This window comes from Miniopterus schreibersii (assembly GCF_964146895.1).
Source record: "Miniopterus schreibersii genome assembly, chromosome: 10".
Taxonomy (NCBI): domain Eukaryota; kingdom Metazoa; phylum Chordata; class Mammalia; order Chiroptera; family Miniopteridae; genus Miniopterus; species Miniopterus schreibersii.
The window spans coordinates 40,479,540-40,497,369 of NC_138110.1; the positions used below are offsets into that span (position 1 = coordinate 40,479,540).

General features: G+C 37.1%; 1 protein-coding gene across 1 annotated transcript in view; it reads right to left on the reverse strand.

The window, feature by feature from the left end:
• Positions 1-17,830, reverse strand: part of THOC1 (THO complex subunit 1) — a 38,333-nt gene that overhangs the window by 2,448 nt on the left and 18,055 nt on the right. The window contains exons 10-20 of the mRNA XM_081150067.1: positions 14,315-14,423; positions 12,947-13,078; positions 10,466-10,566; positions 8,956-9,022; positions 8,707-8,757; positions 8,549-8,619; positions 8,088-8,183; positions 7,514-7,579; positions 4,400-4,483; positions 837-984; positions 5-80 (exon numbers count right to left, since the gene is read on the reverse strand). Of these exons, the coding sequence (XP_081006193.1) occupies positions 5-80; positions 837-984; positions 4,400-4,483; positions 7,514-7,579; positions 8,088-8,183; positions 8,549-8,619; positions 8,707-8,757; positions 8,956-9,022; positions 10,466-10,566; positions 12,947-13,078; positions 14,315-14,423 (1,001 nt within the window). The remainder of the gene's footprint in view (positions 1-4; positions 81-836; positions 985-4,399; positions 4,484-7,513; positions 7,580-8,087; positions 8,184-8,548; positions 8,620-8,706; positions 8,758-8,955; positions 9,023-10,465; positions 10,567-12,946; positions 13,079-14,314; positions 14,424-17,830) is intronic.

Consider the following 17,830-nt stretch of genomic DNA (forward strand, 5'->3'; position numbering starts at 1 on the left):
TTACTTTCATTTTCCTTCAGTAAAGCATCATTATCTTCCTCATCTTCATCCTCACCTGTTTTTATTTCTTCAGAAGGAGGCTAAAGTGAGTAAGAAGAATGTTTAAAAGAATGCCAACTTCTAAAATAACTGGGGATTCATGTGATTGTGACATTCCAAGTACAGGGCCCACAACTTTAACCCCAAGACTGTTAAATGTGAATGCCAGGTAAGTGACAGATAGGACAGTGTTAACCTGGAGCAGGAGTGGGCGGGGAGACCTGAAAGTTGGAAAGACTCCCCTTGGCCCTCCAACCTGGGAAGAAGGGAGCCAGTAAAAAGGATGTTAAGATGATTTTCAAGTACCTAGCAAATAGTAACAATAGCAACAATGGTCTAGGGAAGACAGGTTGGGCAACTGTGTCCTTAAAATTTTTTGAGTGATTTTATTAGGTTTTATGCACACAGTTAGTACCGTATTGCAGTAATACAATGAGAAAATTGTACTGGAAAAGAGAGCAGAGTAGAAAGGCCAAACTGCCTACTGCTAACCCTGTCTTGGATAAAAGACAATATAATGCACCAATAAACAGGAAAAACGGTAATAGTTCATCTAGAAGTATTTATAGAGTTACATTAAATTACATGGTGTAAAAATTATTAAATTTAGCTTATCAGTTTATGTACTTCCTATGAAATGTATTGTCAAAAGCATTTTTCCACATTCTTAAACATGGGAATTTCTGTTGTTTTTCACCTGATAAACTCTAAATTCAGCTCTGCTCAAATAATGATAGCAGCTTTAAAGAAGATAACATCAACTAAAGGAAATGAAAAAATTGATCTATAATACTTACTGGTAATTCCTTGGCTAGCTTTATTACCATGTTTTCAAGATACTCTGGCAGACTTTTGAACTGCTGGTTGGTTGGCTGGAAGAAGTGAGGGCTTCTCCGAGCCAAGAGTCTCAGGGCTCTCCAGCCGTAATTGGAATTGTTCACAGCCCTGTAAAAAGAGATGCCAGTCTTACAAGTTCTTTATTTCTATGTTCCCTTCTAGTTAATGTAACTTACCATATGGAATTCTATACTCTCAAGTAGCTGGAGGCACCGTTCTTCTCATTCTGGTTATATTCCCAAAGAACCTCAGTGTACAGTTCACTTATAACAGGAACCAACAGAGCCTGAAGAGGCAGGTTTACATGTTTTTATTGCCCAGCAGGCGTGGCTCAGCGGTTGAGCAACGACCTAGAATTCAGGAGATTGTGGTTCGATTCCCAGTCAGGGTACATGCCTGGGTTTTGGGCTCGATCCCCAGTCGGGGTGTGCAGGAGGCAGCCGATCAATAATGACCCTCTCATCACTGATGTTTCTACCTCTCTCTCTGAAATCAATAAAGATATACTTCAATAAAAACACACACACACACGTATATGTATGTGTATATGTGTGTATATATATATATAAGAGAGGAGGGGAGAGGAAGAGAGAAACACCGATGAGGGAGAAATATGAACAGCAATTGGCTGCTTCCTGCACACCACCCACAACCTGGAGATCGAGCCCACAACCTGGGCATGTGCCCTGACCAGAATCAAATGGGTGATCTCTTGGTGCACAGGCTGACGCTCAACCACTAAGCCACATCAGCCGGGCTGCAGCAAGCACATTTTAAAAGTTTATATGCATTTTACTTAATTTTAAAAAGTCAATTAGTATGTGTCCAGTACTGCCTAGATGTTGGATATGCAGGACAAATAATCTTATTTAGGGGGAGAAAAAAAAAAGAATTCATAATAGGTTCACCATGTTTTAGTGAGTTGATATCCATACTGGCAATGTCACTAACAGGTGCGAGTTCCAGAATACATAAGTTCAACACTGAGTTCCAATCATGCTAATTTAATCAATATTTGGCTTCCTATTTACCTAATGCCTAAATTTTAATTTGCTCAGTACCAACCTGAAGGAATAAAAAATGGCTCCAAAACTAAAAGGGAAATATCCAATAGCCAACAGAGTAAGCAGTGATGCCAAGAATAGAACCCATGCACTGTTCCCTAAGGAAGCAAAGCGATAATAGGTGGTTCCCAGTAAGATGAGAAATGGAAACCTCAGGGAAATTGGAAAGACACTGTTCCTGAAACGGGCAAGCTGCAGAAGCATCCAGAGCACTTTTTTTTTTTTTCCCCATTGATGAGTTTTTGCAAGTCATTTGGAAATACCTCCTTTCCCCAAGTTGTTAGAGTAGCAACCTGGTTTACTTGGAACCTCCATTACCTTTTGAGACATGCTGGCACCTGCAAAACTACCCCTAGACTGTGGGGACCCTTACCAAGTAAACACCAGGCCATGAGGCTTTGCTGAAATAGTTACAAGCCTTTCTGACACATTTCTGTTTAAACAAATTTGAATCTTTTACGCATTTTATTCCCTGTCAGTTACAAAAATTTTCTTATTCTCCAGAGATCCATACCATCCAAGTTTTTAAACTAATCTTACAGGGCTATCACTTCAAAGAAAAATCTACCTAGTCTTAACCTAACAATAGTAAATAAACATTCATTCAACAAGTACTTGTTGAGCTGGGCACTCAGGAGTTGTGGAGATCGTAAGTTCACCCTGAGCACTCGAGGCACTACAACACTGCAGTTCAGGGCCCCTGAGGCCAATGTGATTTTCCTGGCTCTGCCATTTACTAGCTGAGACAAGAACAGTTTCTACCTTACAGTTACAAAAGGTAAGTGCTTAGGAAGTAATGACATAGTAAATGTAGACTCTGTTGGGAAGCATCATTATTGACAAACACAAGGTATAAGACAATTTCAGATAGTGGTAAGGATGAGAAAAACATGAGAAATGAGAGTTTCAGATGGTGGTATGTGGCTATGAAATAAATACAACAGGGCTGCCTTACAAAGGGAAAGGGGAGGAGCCTGGTCAAGGAAAACTGCTCAGTATTTAAGATGAGAGCTGAAGTGAGAGGGCAAGCCCTGGGATTGCCATGAGGGAAGTTTCAAGCAAAGGAACAGCAAGTACAAAGGTCCTGAGGTGGAAGTACCTTTTGAGAGGAAAAGAAACAGGGCTGGTATGGCTAGAGCAGAGAAAATAAAGAGATGTAATTGGAGAGGTAGGTAGATGCCCATCAGACCTCAGTAAGGGGGTAGGATTTCATCTTAATAGGCAGTGATGGAGATTTTAAACAAGAGATCTGACTTGTGAATTTAAAGATCACTGGCTAATGCATGGAAAATTGACCAGAACTGGTCACAGCACTCTTTTCACATGTCATGCATGGTTCAAAGTAAATCATTTTAATCCTCAGAACAGCCCTGTGAAATGGGTACTATTCCTATTTAATAAATGAGGAAACAAGCAGAGGGGTTAAATTAGTCCTAGTTAGCCTAGCCAGTTAAGTGGCAGAGTCTGGGACTGGACCCTAAGCAGTCTGACAAGAGGGCCCTCGCCCTTAATACCATAAGGCCTATTCAAAACCATGGTGCTGTGTGGTCTCACCTAAAGATTTAGTTGAAGAACCTGAGACTGGGTCCTGAAGTTACTCTAAAATTTTAGTTAGGCAGAGGACTCGGGTGCCAGTAATGGAGACTGAGAAGCAGACGAAAGGGGCAACAGTGGGAGCTGTAGTTTGATGGATGTCAAGAAAAGAAAATGTTATCTAATGAGGGAGAGATTAACTGGGAAATGCTGCTGAGAGGTTAAAAAAAAGTGACCTTGATAAGAGCTATTTGACAGAGACAGCCCTGCAGTAATGGGCTGAGGACAACGGGAGGTGAGGAAATGAAGGCAGCAATTCTCAACTGTTGGGAGATATAGGCACACCTCGAAGATACTGTGGGTTTGGTCCCAGGCCACTGCAATAAAGTGAGTATTGCAATAAAGTGAGTTGTAATTTTTTTGCTGGTATAGGGTTTTGCCTTCAATTTGTAAAAAACCTGATATTTGTAAAGTGTAATAGAAGTGCAATAAAACGAGGTATGCCTACTGTGATTTAAAGGGGAACAGAGAAAATAGGTGATGGAGAGAGATGTGGGCTTAAGGGGGGAGGGTTTATTTTTTGAAACAAGCCTGATTGTAAGTCATGCTTGTTAAGTCTGTGGGAATGTTCACTGAAATCAGATGTGTAATAATGTGAACTTCGGACATAAACTCACCTAAGAGGAAAAGTACCCCTCTATCAACTGTCTCTCTTTTATTGTTGAAATCTTTTTTTAAAATTACTTATTTAATTTTTGTTTAAAATATTACAGATGTCCCTTTTTCTCCCCAATGACCAGTTCCACCCTGTCTCACCCCCCTCCCCAGTCCCTCCCTCAACTGTGTCTTTTAATAAGCATTCTAGTACACATAAATTCCTAAGAAAAAGTATTGGAGAAAATTAGGTCATGAGAAACCTTACTTACTTATATTCATTTTCAACCATGCTTTCAGGGTCTGCCTGTTCAATGGCTTCTTCAAAGAATTCCTCCAAAGTTGGCATATATTCCCTGGATGTTAAAAAATAACTAGTGAGGATCCTAAGTTCTTAATACTCATAATGTTACTCACACTTGACTCATAGATTACTTAGGAACTCAAATTTTTAAGGAGGTAAATGACTCAAGACAAACTTCTCAAAGGGGACAACAGAGAGGGCAGTGTGGCACTCCGCCACACTACCCACTATGCACTCAATATGTAACACTACTATACACTGTAATGTAACGTGCCATATGTACTATGTAACGTAACACTGTATCATACCCTGTAATAAAAGATGAGGTTACTAGTCACAGAGGGTAGCCAGGGGTTTACTAGCATTTGAATTTCTCCAGTAAGCAGGAAAATTTCATATGTCCACGTTCACGGGTTTTTTCCTTTAAAGCCTGAATTAAACCAAAACTAATAACCCCGTACTGAGATTTCAAGAGTTTAACTTTGAGCTTGTTTCAGATTGTTGCCAAGGTAGCACGGTTGGTTTTTAATTGCATCTTCTTGAACTTGTTTTTAGAAATAAATTTTGAGACAGAGTCAAATAAATAAGATCTAAGGACCTTATGAAAAGACATTTTTGACTAAAACAAGAAAAATGAGCTCTCTCAAGAAAAATCAAGCATCACATCTTATTTAAAATGTATTCATCAAACCTTATGACACTCATTACAGTCACATGCTCTGTAACTGGTATTACAGGCCTGTAAAGTTGCTTGTGAGATTACCATCACTCTTTTCTACACATCACACTAGAAAAAACAGGGTTCACATGAAAATCCCAACCAGACTACCATTCATAAATGTTTGGAACCATCTGCTGGTTTTGTAATGAACACCCTAGGCTTTTGCCCTACCTGCTTCAGACTTTCAAACACTAAGTACAGATGAAAGTGCCCATGCACCGCTTCCTAATCTCATTCTCTTCTCTCCCCAGAGGCAGCCAATCTTTAGAATTTGGTGTTTATCATTCATGTGCTTTTTAAGAAAGTATATATTGTTTTGAATCTTTTCAAATTTTCAATTAATGGAATTCTGCTTGTACCTATCTACACCCGATTTACCTTTTATTTGCATTTTCTATAATTTCTTTTTTCCTCAACTTGTTTCTTTTACATACTTACAAGCATGCTTTACTTGGAGTCTAGTTATTCTCTCTCTCTCTGCAACTGTAACATTTTAAAATTCTAATCCTTATATTAGGTCACTTTTTATCAAGTGTGTTCCACCTTTTCAAATAACCCCCAATTAGTAATATTACTGTTTTATACAGTGAATCCTTGATGAGATTTATTTGTATTTACTAATGTCTTTGCATAGCAATCCTTGCAACTTACACATTGTTTTGGGGTTCAACTTCTGCTTTTTAAAGTAAGATTGCTGATGACAGATTCTCATAGTTTTAGCTGGAAAGTAACTTTATTTCTCACTGTTTAACTTGTCACAGAATTTGGAGTTGATACTTTCAACACTTTGAAGCTATCATTCCACTGTCTTTGGCTCCTTTTGTTCTTGAAGTCTGCCGACAGCCTGATTTTGCTCCTTTGAAGGAAGTCTGGTTTTTCTCTCTGGTGACTTTATTACAATGTGTAGAGATAAGGATTTATTCCGTTTATCCGACTTAAGTCTGCACCTGGTGAACCTGAGAATTTATGCTAATTCTCGGTTCTGAAAGAAAAATTCTGTCATTGTGTCCTTGATTACTGCCTGTTTTCCATTCTCTATTATTTCCTCCTATTAGATGTCTGTTGGACCTTCTCATTCTGTGGTTTTTGACTTTCGTATTTTCTAATTCTTCATCCCTCTGTACTGGGTGATTTTTTAAAATGTTACTGATTTTAGTGAGAGGGAGAGGGAGAGGGACGGAAACAATGATGAGAGTCATTGATCGGCTGCCTCCTGCACGCCTCCTACTGGGGATCGAGCCTGCAACCCGGGCATGTGCCCTGACCAGGAATGGAACCAGGGACCTACTAGTTCATGGGTCGATGCCCAACCACTGAACCATACTGGCTGGGCTGGGTGATTTTTTTTAAATCCTTAATTCTATTTCACCTGTGTCAAGCCTGCTGTTTTACCTGCTTATTTTGTAATTTCAATGACTACATTTTTTTCATTGCTAGAAGTATTATTTGTTTTTTCAAATTCACCTGGTGCTTTTTGAGCATGTCCTGTTCCTTTTATTTTCATTTCCTTCTTTTATGTCTTCAACTATCTTAAATATACATATTTTAAGCCTTTATCCGATGGTTTTATTTTCCCAAGGGGCTAATTTACATTGCTTGTTCTGTCTGCTGACTCTTACTTGTGGTGGATGGTCTTGAATGTTTTGTTAAGTCTGGGTGGTAAACTTATCTTCAGATTTTTATCTGCTGGATGCTTGTGTGGCTTAGGTTGAAAATGTAACCTTCAGAAAGCCTGGGACTTTATAGTTCGCCCCTTTAGCTTGGGGATTCCTTTACACTGCTGGTAGTATCTATTTAAACTGTAAGACCACATGGCAGCAGACTGTGGTTATAATTTCTCAGGAATACTTCTTCCTTTTGGCCCACAGCCCAGGTAGTAATGCACAAGCTTTCGTGTTTCCTGTACCAGTGGGCAAGTCCCTCCATCTCCCACTCTGCCCTTTTTACAGGTAATGTAGTGTCAAGGGGCTCAGCTTTATTCAGGGGAAATTCAGTTACAAATTCATACCGGCCTAACCCTTACCTTCTGTCCTTTTGTGGCTATTAAAACCCAAGTCCTCTGGTTCCCAAAAGTGGGAATCATCTGTACTGCTCCCTAGCTAGAGGCAACCACAACATTAGTTCATACCTTGGGTTTTAGTTCCTCTTTTTTGTGAATTCTTACTTTGTTGTGATTTCTAAAATTATTTTATTAGCACCACTAGGTGCTTTATCGTGGGAAGCCATATTTTGCTGTACCAAAGTCAACCACAGTAAACTTTTAAATTTCTTTTGAACTCTCCTGATTGTTCACAAAGGGCCATTCTACTCTACTTAACATTTGAGAAAAGCAATACTTGATGTGAAACATTTGAAACTTGCCTTGTGTCTGATTTACAAGCTTCCATATTATCAGGGCAGAGATTCCAAAGTCTTGTTAACTCCTCACTACAAAATAGACACATAAACAAACACATTTTTAATGGACACCATCCTCATATGCCTTAAAGCTTTAAAAATACTTCAGGTTAATTTGTGGAGTTTTAATTCTCAATTTTTGGTAGTTAGCAAATTTTCTATATGAACATATTCTGAATGATAATCATTACTTTTTTCTAAAAATATTCAAGCACAATATAAAGCAATGAACCATTAACTAGAAGGTAATAGAAAGGATTGTGGAATCTTGCAACAACTAGAAATGAACTGGGTCATTCTAACAGCAATTGTACTGTTTGTGATGTGGTAAAAATGGCAAAGCCTAGAGCCATGGAATTTGGAAGCAGGAGAGATAATAATGGGCCCTATAGATTGACAGGGGTGTTTTGCTTTAGTCATCTATGCACATACCAAATACACAAAAAACTAGGAAAACACAACTGGAGAGTTCTTAGAGTAACACCTTCAAAATAAAAAAAATTAATAACATTCCACATATCAAGACAGGTTAACCTACTTTCCCATCAGAATCTTTTTGTTGGGCCCTTTCCCCAGGAAGTCCTCCGGTGCTGCTCTCTTCCGTACTGCTCTTGTCGGTTTGGTGTCTGACGTTCTGTGGTGAACAAAACATACTGGAATTAGAAATGGACAGCGGAAATGGAAGTGTTTAATGTGAAAGAAAATTGTTTTCTTCCTAAAAAGATGAAAGCTTCATTTATAGAACACTCATCAGATAAAAGACAAAAATGCCACACCAAGTTACAAATGACAATAAGTGGGTATACAACATTTTTTTTCAATAATTTGGGAGCTTAATTACGACAAATTTGAGATAAAAATTTCAAAGTGGTTGTGTTATTACTGAGCTCAACTTACATTTTTTATATGAAATGCACATATACTTATCTCCACATAACAGAATCATGTCAAATTATATTTTAATATTTCTCATATTGCTTGAGATGAATATATATTTACCTTTCTTTCACAAAACTTGGGCAGCCTTCATTTTTCCAGGAGTTCCAGTTTTCTTCAGTATTTAATATATGCTGGGAAAAACAAATTATATTTGCATAATGGGGGCATCTGAAATTCTATTTGGTGCTAAGAATACTATGTAAATACAAAACACGTACCTCTACCATCTTTGAAAATCTTTCTCCATCAGGTGGGTTTTCAGATAGTAGCTGTGATTAGAAAGAATATACTAAGCTTTCAATAACTTTCTGCATCATAGGAGTGGTTTGTAGGCAGAGAACCAGGAAGCATTTGTGGTCTTGTACCTGAGCTTAACTTTATCCTTATTTTCCTATTTGGGGCTGAAACAAAGAAAATTCTAAATTTCCATTTTGCTCAATCATGGGTTTGTTGCGTGTTGAACTTACTTGATAAACTGATTTTGTGGTATCTTCAATCCAGAGTGATTGCTCATCAGTTAAAACATAGTTTGAACTACGGAACAAAGCAATAAAAGCATGCTTGAGTTAACAGCAGTGTATATTCAATTTTAAGGTTTATATATACTGTTTTGAAAAACACGAGACATGTAACAGATAAGCTAACCATAATATAAAAAGTGTCAAAAATTACCAAGACAACAACAGTCACAAATGAGAGGATTATAAGAGAAATTTGCCCTTCATCCTCAAGATTAGATGGTTAGAACTGAAGACATGAAAGTGTATAAAGGAGAAGAAAACATTCAGTTAATCTGGTTAAATATAAACAGAGCCCTGAATGTTTCCTAAAGTAATGAGTTTAATATGGGATGAAAACCTGAGATGGTATTAACATATTCCTCTGCATGATGCACATTTAGATAGAGCTTGCTGCATTTCCTTAAAATGCATTCAAAATATAGTGAACAAAAACCCAAAGCCCTAGAGAAGGCTGAAAGCAGACCCAAACTGTTAATAGCTGGCATTAATACAGCTCTATGTATTAGGTGCTTTACAGCTATCCAATAAATACTAATAGGCTACCATGTACCAAGATCTGAGCACTTTACATGCATCACTCATTTAATTCTCAGAATGAGTACGTGTGCATGGTAAACAGAGACTACAGAGTTTCAATGATCTGCCCAAGGCCATAAAGCTTGAATTCAAACCTAGGCCTGGTTCCAAAGCCCCTAGGTATAGCAAACTTCTACAACAAAGAGACAGATAAGAAAATATTTCTGAGTGCTTGCTGTGTGTTATCTTAAAATTACAAGTTTGAAGGAGCTGAACTGCTTGCTAGTAATGAAAGTGGGATCTAAAACCAGCAGGTAGCAAAGCCGTGTTCTTTACACAACTAATACAACACTTCTTTGCAAACTTAACAAAAATACCATCAAGTAACAGTGGCCTCTACTTTAATTATGGATATGACAAGGGGAAATGATTTACACTACAGGTGGAGGTATTTAGGTAGACAGTAGAGGTCCTGATTAGGTTTTATGAAACCCCAAAGAAACTGGAACTCCTCGGTGCTTCAAAGATTTACTTTCGTTTTTTGAGACAGTTTCATACTTTGTGAAAGAAGTATTACTGGCTTACTTTGCAAATCAGGTTTGGAGAAAGTCTGAGTGAGGTGAGAAGGGGATGATCGAAGTCTCAAGTAAGACCGCCCCCACCAATACAACAGAGAACTCCCAAGAAGCCCTGGTGCTCAGCAGGAAAGACTCATGGAAAATGGATAAATAAGGTCAACACCTTTTCTCTAAAACAAATCTCCTAACATCTAGTCTCTCTAACAAAAGCTCGATTATCTAATGCTGCAAAAGAAATGTTTCAGGGATGTGACCCTTACACATAAAGTGAGCCCAATACATAAGAAAAATATATCAATTGGCACATCCTTCTCTTTGTGGTTTATAAACTATTTACTACTCATTTATTAATTTATACTTACCTTTTGAATTTCACCTGTCCCTTGAGATACTGGAATAAAATGAGATATTGCAGTAGGATATGTCGTCGAAAGTTACTGTCGCTCAGTTGTAAATCCATCAACTATTCAAAAAACAAGCATATACCAAAACAACACATTAAATTCAAGTTTTGCCTAAAGATACAGGTTATGCTATTACAGAAATGAAAGATTTAAATTAAAAAACAGAACAAAACACATTTGCTGAAAGCTCACTGCATGTGAGGCATCACTGCACTGGAGGCATTACTGCATAAGCCCCAGGGCAGAGTGGCAAAGACTTCATTTAGATTTCTTAACCAATTTATATCATGTCATGTTTGTGTCGGTGGATGGTAATATTATCTTTGTGGTCCTCAAGTCCGGATAAAGGCAAAAATATAAAAAAGAAAAAGGCAGCTACTTTTTCACATACAAATAATGGCAAAACAGTTCAACCACAATGTCTCGGTTGAGAGCTGTCCCATGTATCGAAAGGCTGACGGTTTGCTTCCTGGTCAGGGCACTTACGTGGGTTGCGGGTTTGATCCCTAGTCAGGGAGTGTACAGAAGGCAACCAGTCGGTGTTTCTCTCTGACACTGATGTTTCTCTCTCTAAGCATGTACTTAGGTGAGGAGTTAAAAAAAGAAGAAATAATGGCAACAGGTCCATACAGATAAATACAAAAAGGGGTGTTGCTCATTTTTGTAGCCCTCCAAAGTGCCTGCAGCCGAGTTGGTGGGGAGTCATCTGTGAAGTAAATGGACTTTTCATATTTTTACAATTTAGAGAAAACTGTATCATTGTATTATCACAGATAGGAAAGGACTAGGTCACTTATGAGGAAGTTTAACAACCCAGTTCCTTAGCTGTTCTTCCTGTAAGAACCACTTCCAGTGATGAAGGCAATCTTTCTATTATGTCTCTAGAGTGCTGAAGGAGAGCTGAAGTCTATATCTACCAGTTTGTGCTGGATCTGCCTTCCAGACCTAGAGCAAAAATGAGAGGCAGCATCTTCTACACAAACCACCAGTAAGATACCTGAAAGCCCTAGAAATTGGTTTCCTTTGGCTGTGTTTCACACACTCTGCTTCCGCCTACTAATGCAACCTAACATTCACTAGACATTTTATTCACTAGCCGTTTCTTCCACACAGCTGGCTCTTTAAGTAAACCCCATGGGTGTTTTTTTTAAATCCTCACCCGAGGATATTTTTTCCATTGCTTTTCAGAGAGAGTGGAAGGAAGAGAGAGGGAAACATCGATGTGAGAGAGACATCCGTTGGTTGCCTCCTGCACTCACCCCGACCAGGCCGGGGATGGAACCTGCAACCCAGGTACGTGCCCTTGACTGGGAATTGAATGCTCGGCCCTGTGGTGCATGGGCTGATGCTCTGACCACTGAACAACACTGGCCAGGGCAGAAAGGGAAAACCTATTTGAAAAAAATGATGGAAAACTTTCCTAACTTGGTGAAGGAAACATACAAGTCCAGGAACTGCAGAAAGTTCCAAACAAGATGGACTCAAAGAGGCCCACATCAAGACACATAATTTTTAAAAAGCCAAAGATTAAAGACAGAGAAAGAATTGTAAAGCAGCAACAGAAAAGCAGTTAGTTACCTACAAGGGAGTCCCATAAGATTGTCAGCTGATACCTCAACAGAAACTTTGCCGGCCAGAAGGCATTGGCAAGAAATACTCAAAGTGATGAAATATTCAAAGAGATGAACAAAAAGTTGTCTTTGAAATTTTCTATGCAACCGTAGCCCTTGGCAGAAAATGGGTAATATTTTTCTTAGCTTCTTTCCAAAAGTGGGTTAAGTTCTATCCCAGTGTCTGGCTTCAAGTAGTGAATCTGACTCTGGCCCCTGGTTCCACAAGGAACACATCTGGTCTGACTTTCAAACTCCTGATGCTACCACCTGCTTAAATAGAGAGTCCAGCAGGCCTGGGGCTTCAGTTTTGCTATTTGGCATTTCTGGTCAAGATATTTATCTTGTTTCTGGAAGCCCAGCTTTGTCTTTTTTGTTTTCTCTTTTTATATTTACCTGCCACTGCTATGTATTTGGAGCAAAGGGAGTGAGTTTAAACATCGTCAGTATGCCATGTTGACTAGAAACTTACAAAATCCCTTAAATTTGAACAAAATTTACTTATTTAACTATATAAATAAGATTAACAGGGAACTTTTAAACCCCTTATTTGTACCTAAATGGCAAACTGCAAAATATTTTCATAAATGCAAATTATACCCCAAATTGAGGTTCAAAATATGTATACATGCATTTATTTTAAAGTAAGTCTATACAACAGACTTAATGTAGGAAAACCTCTTTAACTACTGAAACCAAATAGGACTCTAAAACTAACTTTTATCAGCTTTATCCAAACGTAAAGAAAGAAACATTTCTATTGAACTTAAAAAGTATATCAATAGAAAGAACATTTTTATTATGCTTAGTGAAAAAGAGAGATTTATACCTTTTCACTTGTTAAAAATTTTGCAAAATACACATGTTCTCCTCCTGTTTTTAATTCTTCCATCTTTTTTCTTGAGGCCTGAGTATCATCTAATTTGTAACTCTTGAAAACAGCTAGTACTTCTTCTGAATACTGCAAAGTAAAAATATCAATTAGTTTTACTTGGCATTATTGCCCAATAATTTGTTTAGTGCATTTCTGTATTAGAATATCTAGAATTTATTCCCAGTTACCATACATGTGTGTTGTAAGGCAAATTAAGAAAATTGTGATAGCAAAATGAGGATAAAACTATTTTGTAGGAGATCTCATGGTATTGTAAAAGTAGGGATAAACTCTTTACTCCCGATGAAATGCGATTGCTTATGCAGTTTGTGTAAGGGGCAGAGAAAGGAATGCTTTGAGAGTATACAGAAATTTACCAGTGCAATTAAACTATTTAACCAGCTGTGGAGACTCAACCATTTCCAGGTGATTTCTCACCACTTAACCTGAATTTAAATGGTGCCCCCCTCCAAAGCATATAAAATAAAAACGGTTAAAAATAACACAGAGCATATACTATCCTACTTTTAAGAGCTATTAACCTTGGATTTTGATTACAACAAAAAGGACAACTGATCTTTAGGTAGCCAAGAAAAAAGAAATACAGAGAATTTTTATAAAATAGGGCTTAAACATTCTCTGTAAAGGGTCAGAGAGTAAAGTATTTTAGGTTATATGGCTCTATGGTCTCAGTTACAAGTACTTGTCTGCTATCATAGCTCAAAAACAGCCACAGGTAATATGTAAACAAATGGGTGTGGTTGTGTGCCAATAAAAGTTTGTTTACAAAAACAGGCAGTAGTCTGGATCTAGTCCAAGGCCATAATTTGCACACACCTGTTCTAACAAAAAAAGATGAAATAACTTTGCGTAAAGACAAGACAGAAAGTATTCTGCAAATATTCATCAGTTCATGTTGATAATACTATGTTAAAAAAATAGGCTGTAATTACTAACTTTTAAATTCTCAAGTCATTTATAATCAGTTTAAGTATTTACAATTTAGCTTCTGTATATTGTGAAACAGATATAAAAACATAAGAGGTAGCACTGGCTGGGTAGTTCAGTTGGTTAGTGTTGTCCCGATATGCCAAGGTTGTGGGTTTGATTCCGGGTGACAGTACATATAAGAAGCGATCAATGAATGCATGAATAAGCGGAACAACAAATCAGTGTCTCTCTCTAAAATCAATCAATAATTTTTTTAAAAAGAAAAAGAGATAGAATTATATAGTGAAAAGTATTCTGGACAAGAGTGAAGATGTGGCTCTGCCATTAGCTAAAAAATATTGGGCTTTTGGTAGTTTGGGATTGGCAACTCACCTTGAGAAAAGTTTTCCATGAAATCTTCTCATAGCATTGCACAGGGTTCCTGAAATAATCCTGAAGTGACCAGAATTTTCGATACAGGTTGTAATCGATTGGAATGGAGCTAATAAAATAAATAATATATGAAATAAATCATTTAAGTTCTCTTAGAACTATCTAAGTACGCTTAACTTTTCTTGGGTCACAAACCCTTTTAAGAAGTTGATGAAAGCTACAGTCTCTTTCCCCAGAAAAGAACACAATCATAAATATTTATAAAATTTTATAAATAATTTCAGGGGAAATTAATAAAAAAAAATAGACACACCCCCTTTATCTATAGTGATGGAACCCCTGAACTTTGGCTGGATACAAGATTATTCAGAATTAAAGACCGTTTCCCAACCTCTCTTGCACCTAGATGATTAAATTCTGGCCAATCAGCTGAGAGTGGAAGTCACATGTGACTTATTTGGGCCACGTTTTACCATTTTCTTTTTTCCCCTTTCTGTTGGCTAGAATATAGGTAAGATGACCAGACATCCTAGACTAAAGGCAAAAGAGCAAACACCAAGGTATGGTGGAACAAAAACTGGAAGGAACATGGGTCCCTAGCCTGCCCGTCTCCATACTTTTACATGAGAAAGAAATCGGTTTCTAAGCTGTTTAGTCTAATGTTAATTTAATCTCTGTTAAAAGTCATAGGCATTATATCCTAACCAATACACTAAGTTAAGAAGTCCTATAAGACAAACACATTAGGTACAAAACAATTTAGTGTTACAAAAATAAGCCCTTTCTTTAGTGTCTTAATATGGCATTCCTAATTCAGCTTCTAATTTGGCTATGTTATGAATCTAGTGTCAGTACATTCTTATAAATTTTAGATTTATAAGCAATCGTTATACTATGTTTTAATTTTAATGTTAAAACAAGCATTTCAGACTTTTAAATCCATAAGATTATTTTTAACAAAATCCTCTACATCATTCAAAACAGCCAGTGAAGTCTTTTAGTATTATCCATGTAAAAAATGCTTGAGGTACTGAATATTTCATATCCTCAAATAGCCACAAAAATTATCAACATTATTGCTGTAAAATTAATTTTGTCTGTAATCACAATTGTGTACTACATGACTTCATTCTTTCTAAATAAACCTTAATAAGTTGAACCTATGGATTATAGTTAGCATTTTCTCTAAGCTTCATGCCCATATAAATATTCTAAGTAAGACTGCACTTTTATACGGGAAACAGGAAGTAGGGCTAGTGATCCACACAGTACCATGATCTTAAGAGTCCTGCCATCTCTATTCTGACCAATAACAGGCAGTTAATCTTCCCAGTCTTCATCATTAGAATGAATATACTGAAAATTAGTTTTTCTGATGACTAGGGAGCATCAGGGACTATATTATAATGCTTTTTTAAAGGATTATAGTAAAATAAAGTATCATTTTTACCATGTACTTTTTAAAAGTTTTTTTTTGAGTGGGGAACTAACGTTTAAAAGACTGAAAAATGCCTTAGTTTCTTTGTATATAAAATAAGAAAGAGTAAAAAAGTATAAGGTAATTTGGTGGTGTAAAATTCAGTTTATGAAGTCTGAAAAGGTACATTAATGATCTAAGAAAACACAGGGAAAGTATTTTAGTAAAACATACAGAGGCACATCTAATGAAGCTCACCACAGGAATTTAACTTATGGTTAAGACGACAAACTACAGGTCAGTATCATAAAATACCCATTTAAAGAATAATTTTAGTTTGAATTGACATCAACTGGCATTATCAATTAAAAAAAAAACATGCACACATTGAATCACATAACACATCACTTATCTTTCACATTTCTGACAACTGCCTAGAATAATGCTGTGAACTTGGAAATAATTGATAAAGCCCTTGGTCTGCAAGGAAATAGCAGTCATGAAGTTCATGCATTTTATTTTAAAAAAGATGCTTGAAATTATGTTATGTACTCACCCAGATCACAATGGCTTTGAATTATGTATAAGTCTGGTAAATAATTTAGCAAGTCTAGCTAATTTTGATAAAAATGCTAACTCTGCTAGAGTAACTGCTAGTATCTCAAGCATGTGGCTCTTGTTTCAAATCAACAATGAATAATACTGACAACTTTTAATTGGCAAAAATCTAGCTTCTGCCAAAAGTTTTGTCAAGAACAAGCAATATTCAAAAGAATCTAATGGGCATGTTAACTTTTGCTCTTTCTAAACTCTTTCCTAGTACTAAACAACCCTGAAAACGGGAAAACAATTATTGAACATCAACCTCTTTCTATAATAAAAGCAATGTTAGTGACTTATGAAAATAAGATTATAGGTCTGTGTTTTCTCTGGATTAAAAAAAAGCCACAGAAAGAACATTTCCCAAAATGTGAAAGTAAAATGGAAAAAGAAACAGCCATATATTATTTGTATTCATGAAACAATACAATATTCAACATTTGTATAGTTCCATAAACTTAGCAAAAATATGTTTTTAAATATATCTTTATTGATTTCAGAGAGAGGAAAGGAGAGGGAGAGAGAGAGATAGAAACATCAACGATGAGAGAGTCATTGATCAGCCGCCTCCTGCACACCCCCCACTGGGGATCAAGCCCACAACCCGGGCATGTGCCCTGACTGGGAATCGAACCCAGATTGCCTGGATCCTAGGTCGACGCTCAACCACTGAGCCATGCCCGGCCAGGCTTAGCAAAAATACGTTTTTGAAACAAAACTTTTTAGAGTATATATTTCTGTGCATATGTATTTAAGTGTATATATACATCATACACATATATACAAAATGTTACTCAGTTACCACATAGAAAAATAACCATCTCTTGAAATACCAGGAAAGTTTGCTTCTTAAGAAAGCTAGAAAGTTACCTCCTAATCAGAGAATGAGAATTATGTAGCCATTACATGTCTCAGTTGCCAGGAAGCTCACATCTAATTTAATGTTGGATACCACTAACAACCTATTCCAAGTTGCTACTTACCATCGCCTACCTGTAAGGGCATCTCATCTCTCTCCTTTTATATTTAGTTGGCTTCGTTTGTGTTTGAGGTGCCTCACACGATACATTTTAAAGTATTAATATATTACTGCTAGTAAATTTATTTAGAGTTGAGGACATATATTTTAAAAAAATTCTTCACCTTTCCACTAGAGGGCTGTCTCTCTTTTCCTTCATGGCTAAACCTGAAAGAGTTGTCTGCATTCAACGTTCACCTTTTCATATTTCAACCCACTGCATTTTTGCCTTCCACCTTCACCACTCCACAGATACTTTTGGATTTTATATTTATCCACACAAAATAAATGTAACTACTTATTGTACATACAAACAATAACAGGTTAGAGGAGTTTTACTATCCAAAGGAGACTGTTTTTGCCTGGCCGGGCGTGGCTCAGCGGTTGAGCGTCGAGCTAGGATCCAGGCGATCGGGGTTCGATTCCCGGTCAGGGCACATGCCCGGGTTGTGGGCTCGATCAACGACTCTCTCATCATTGA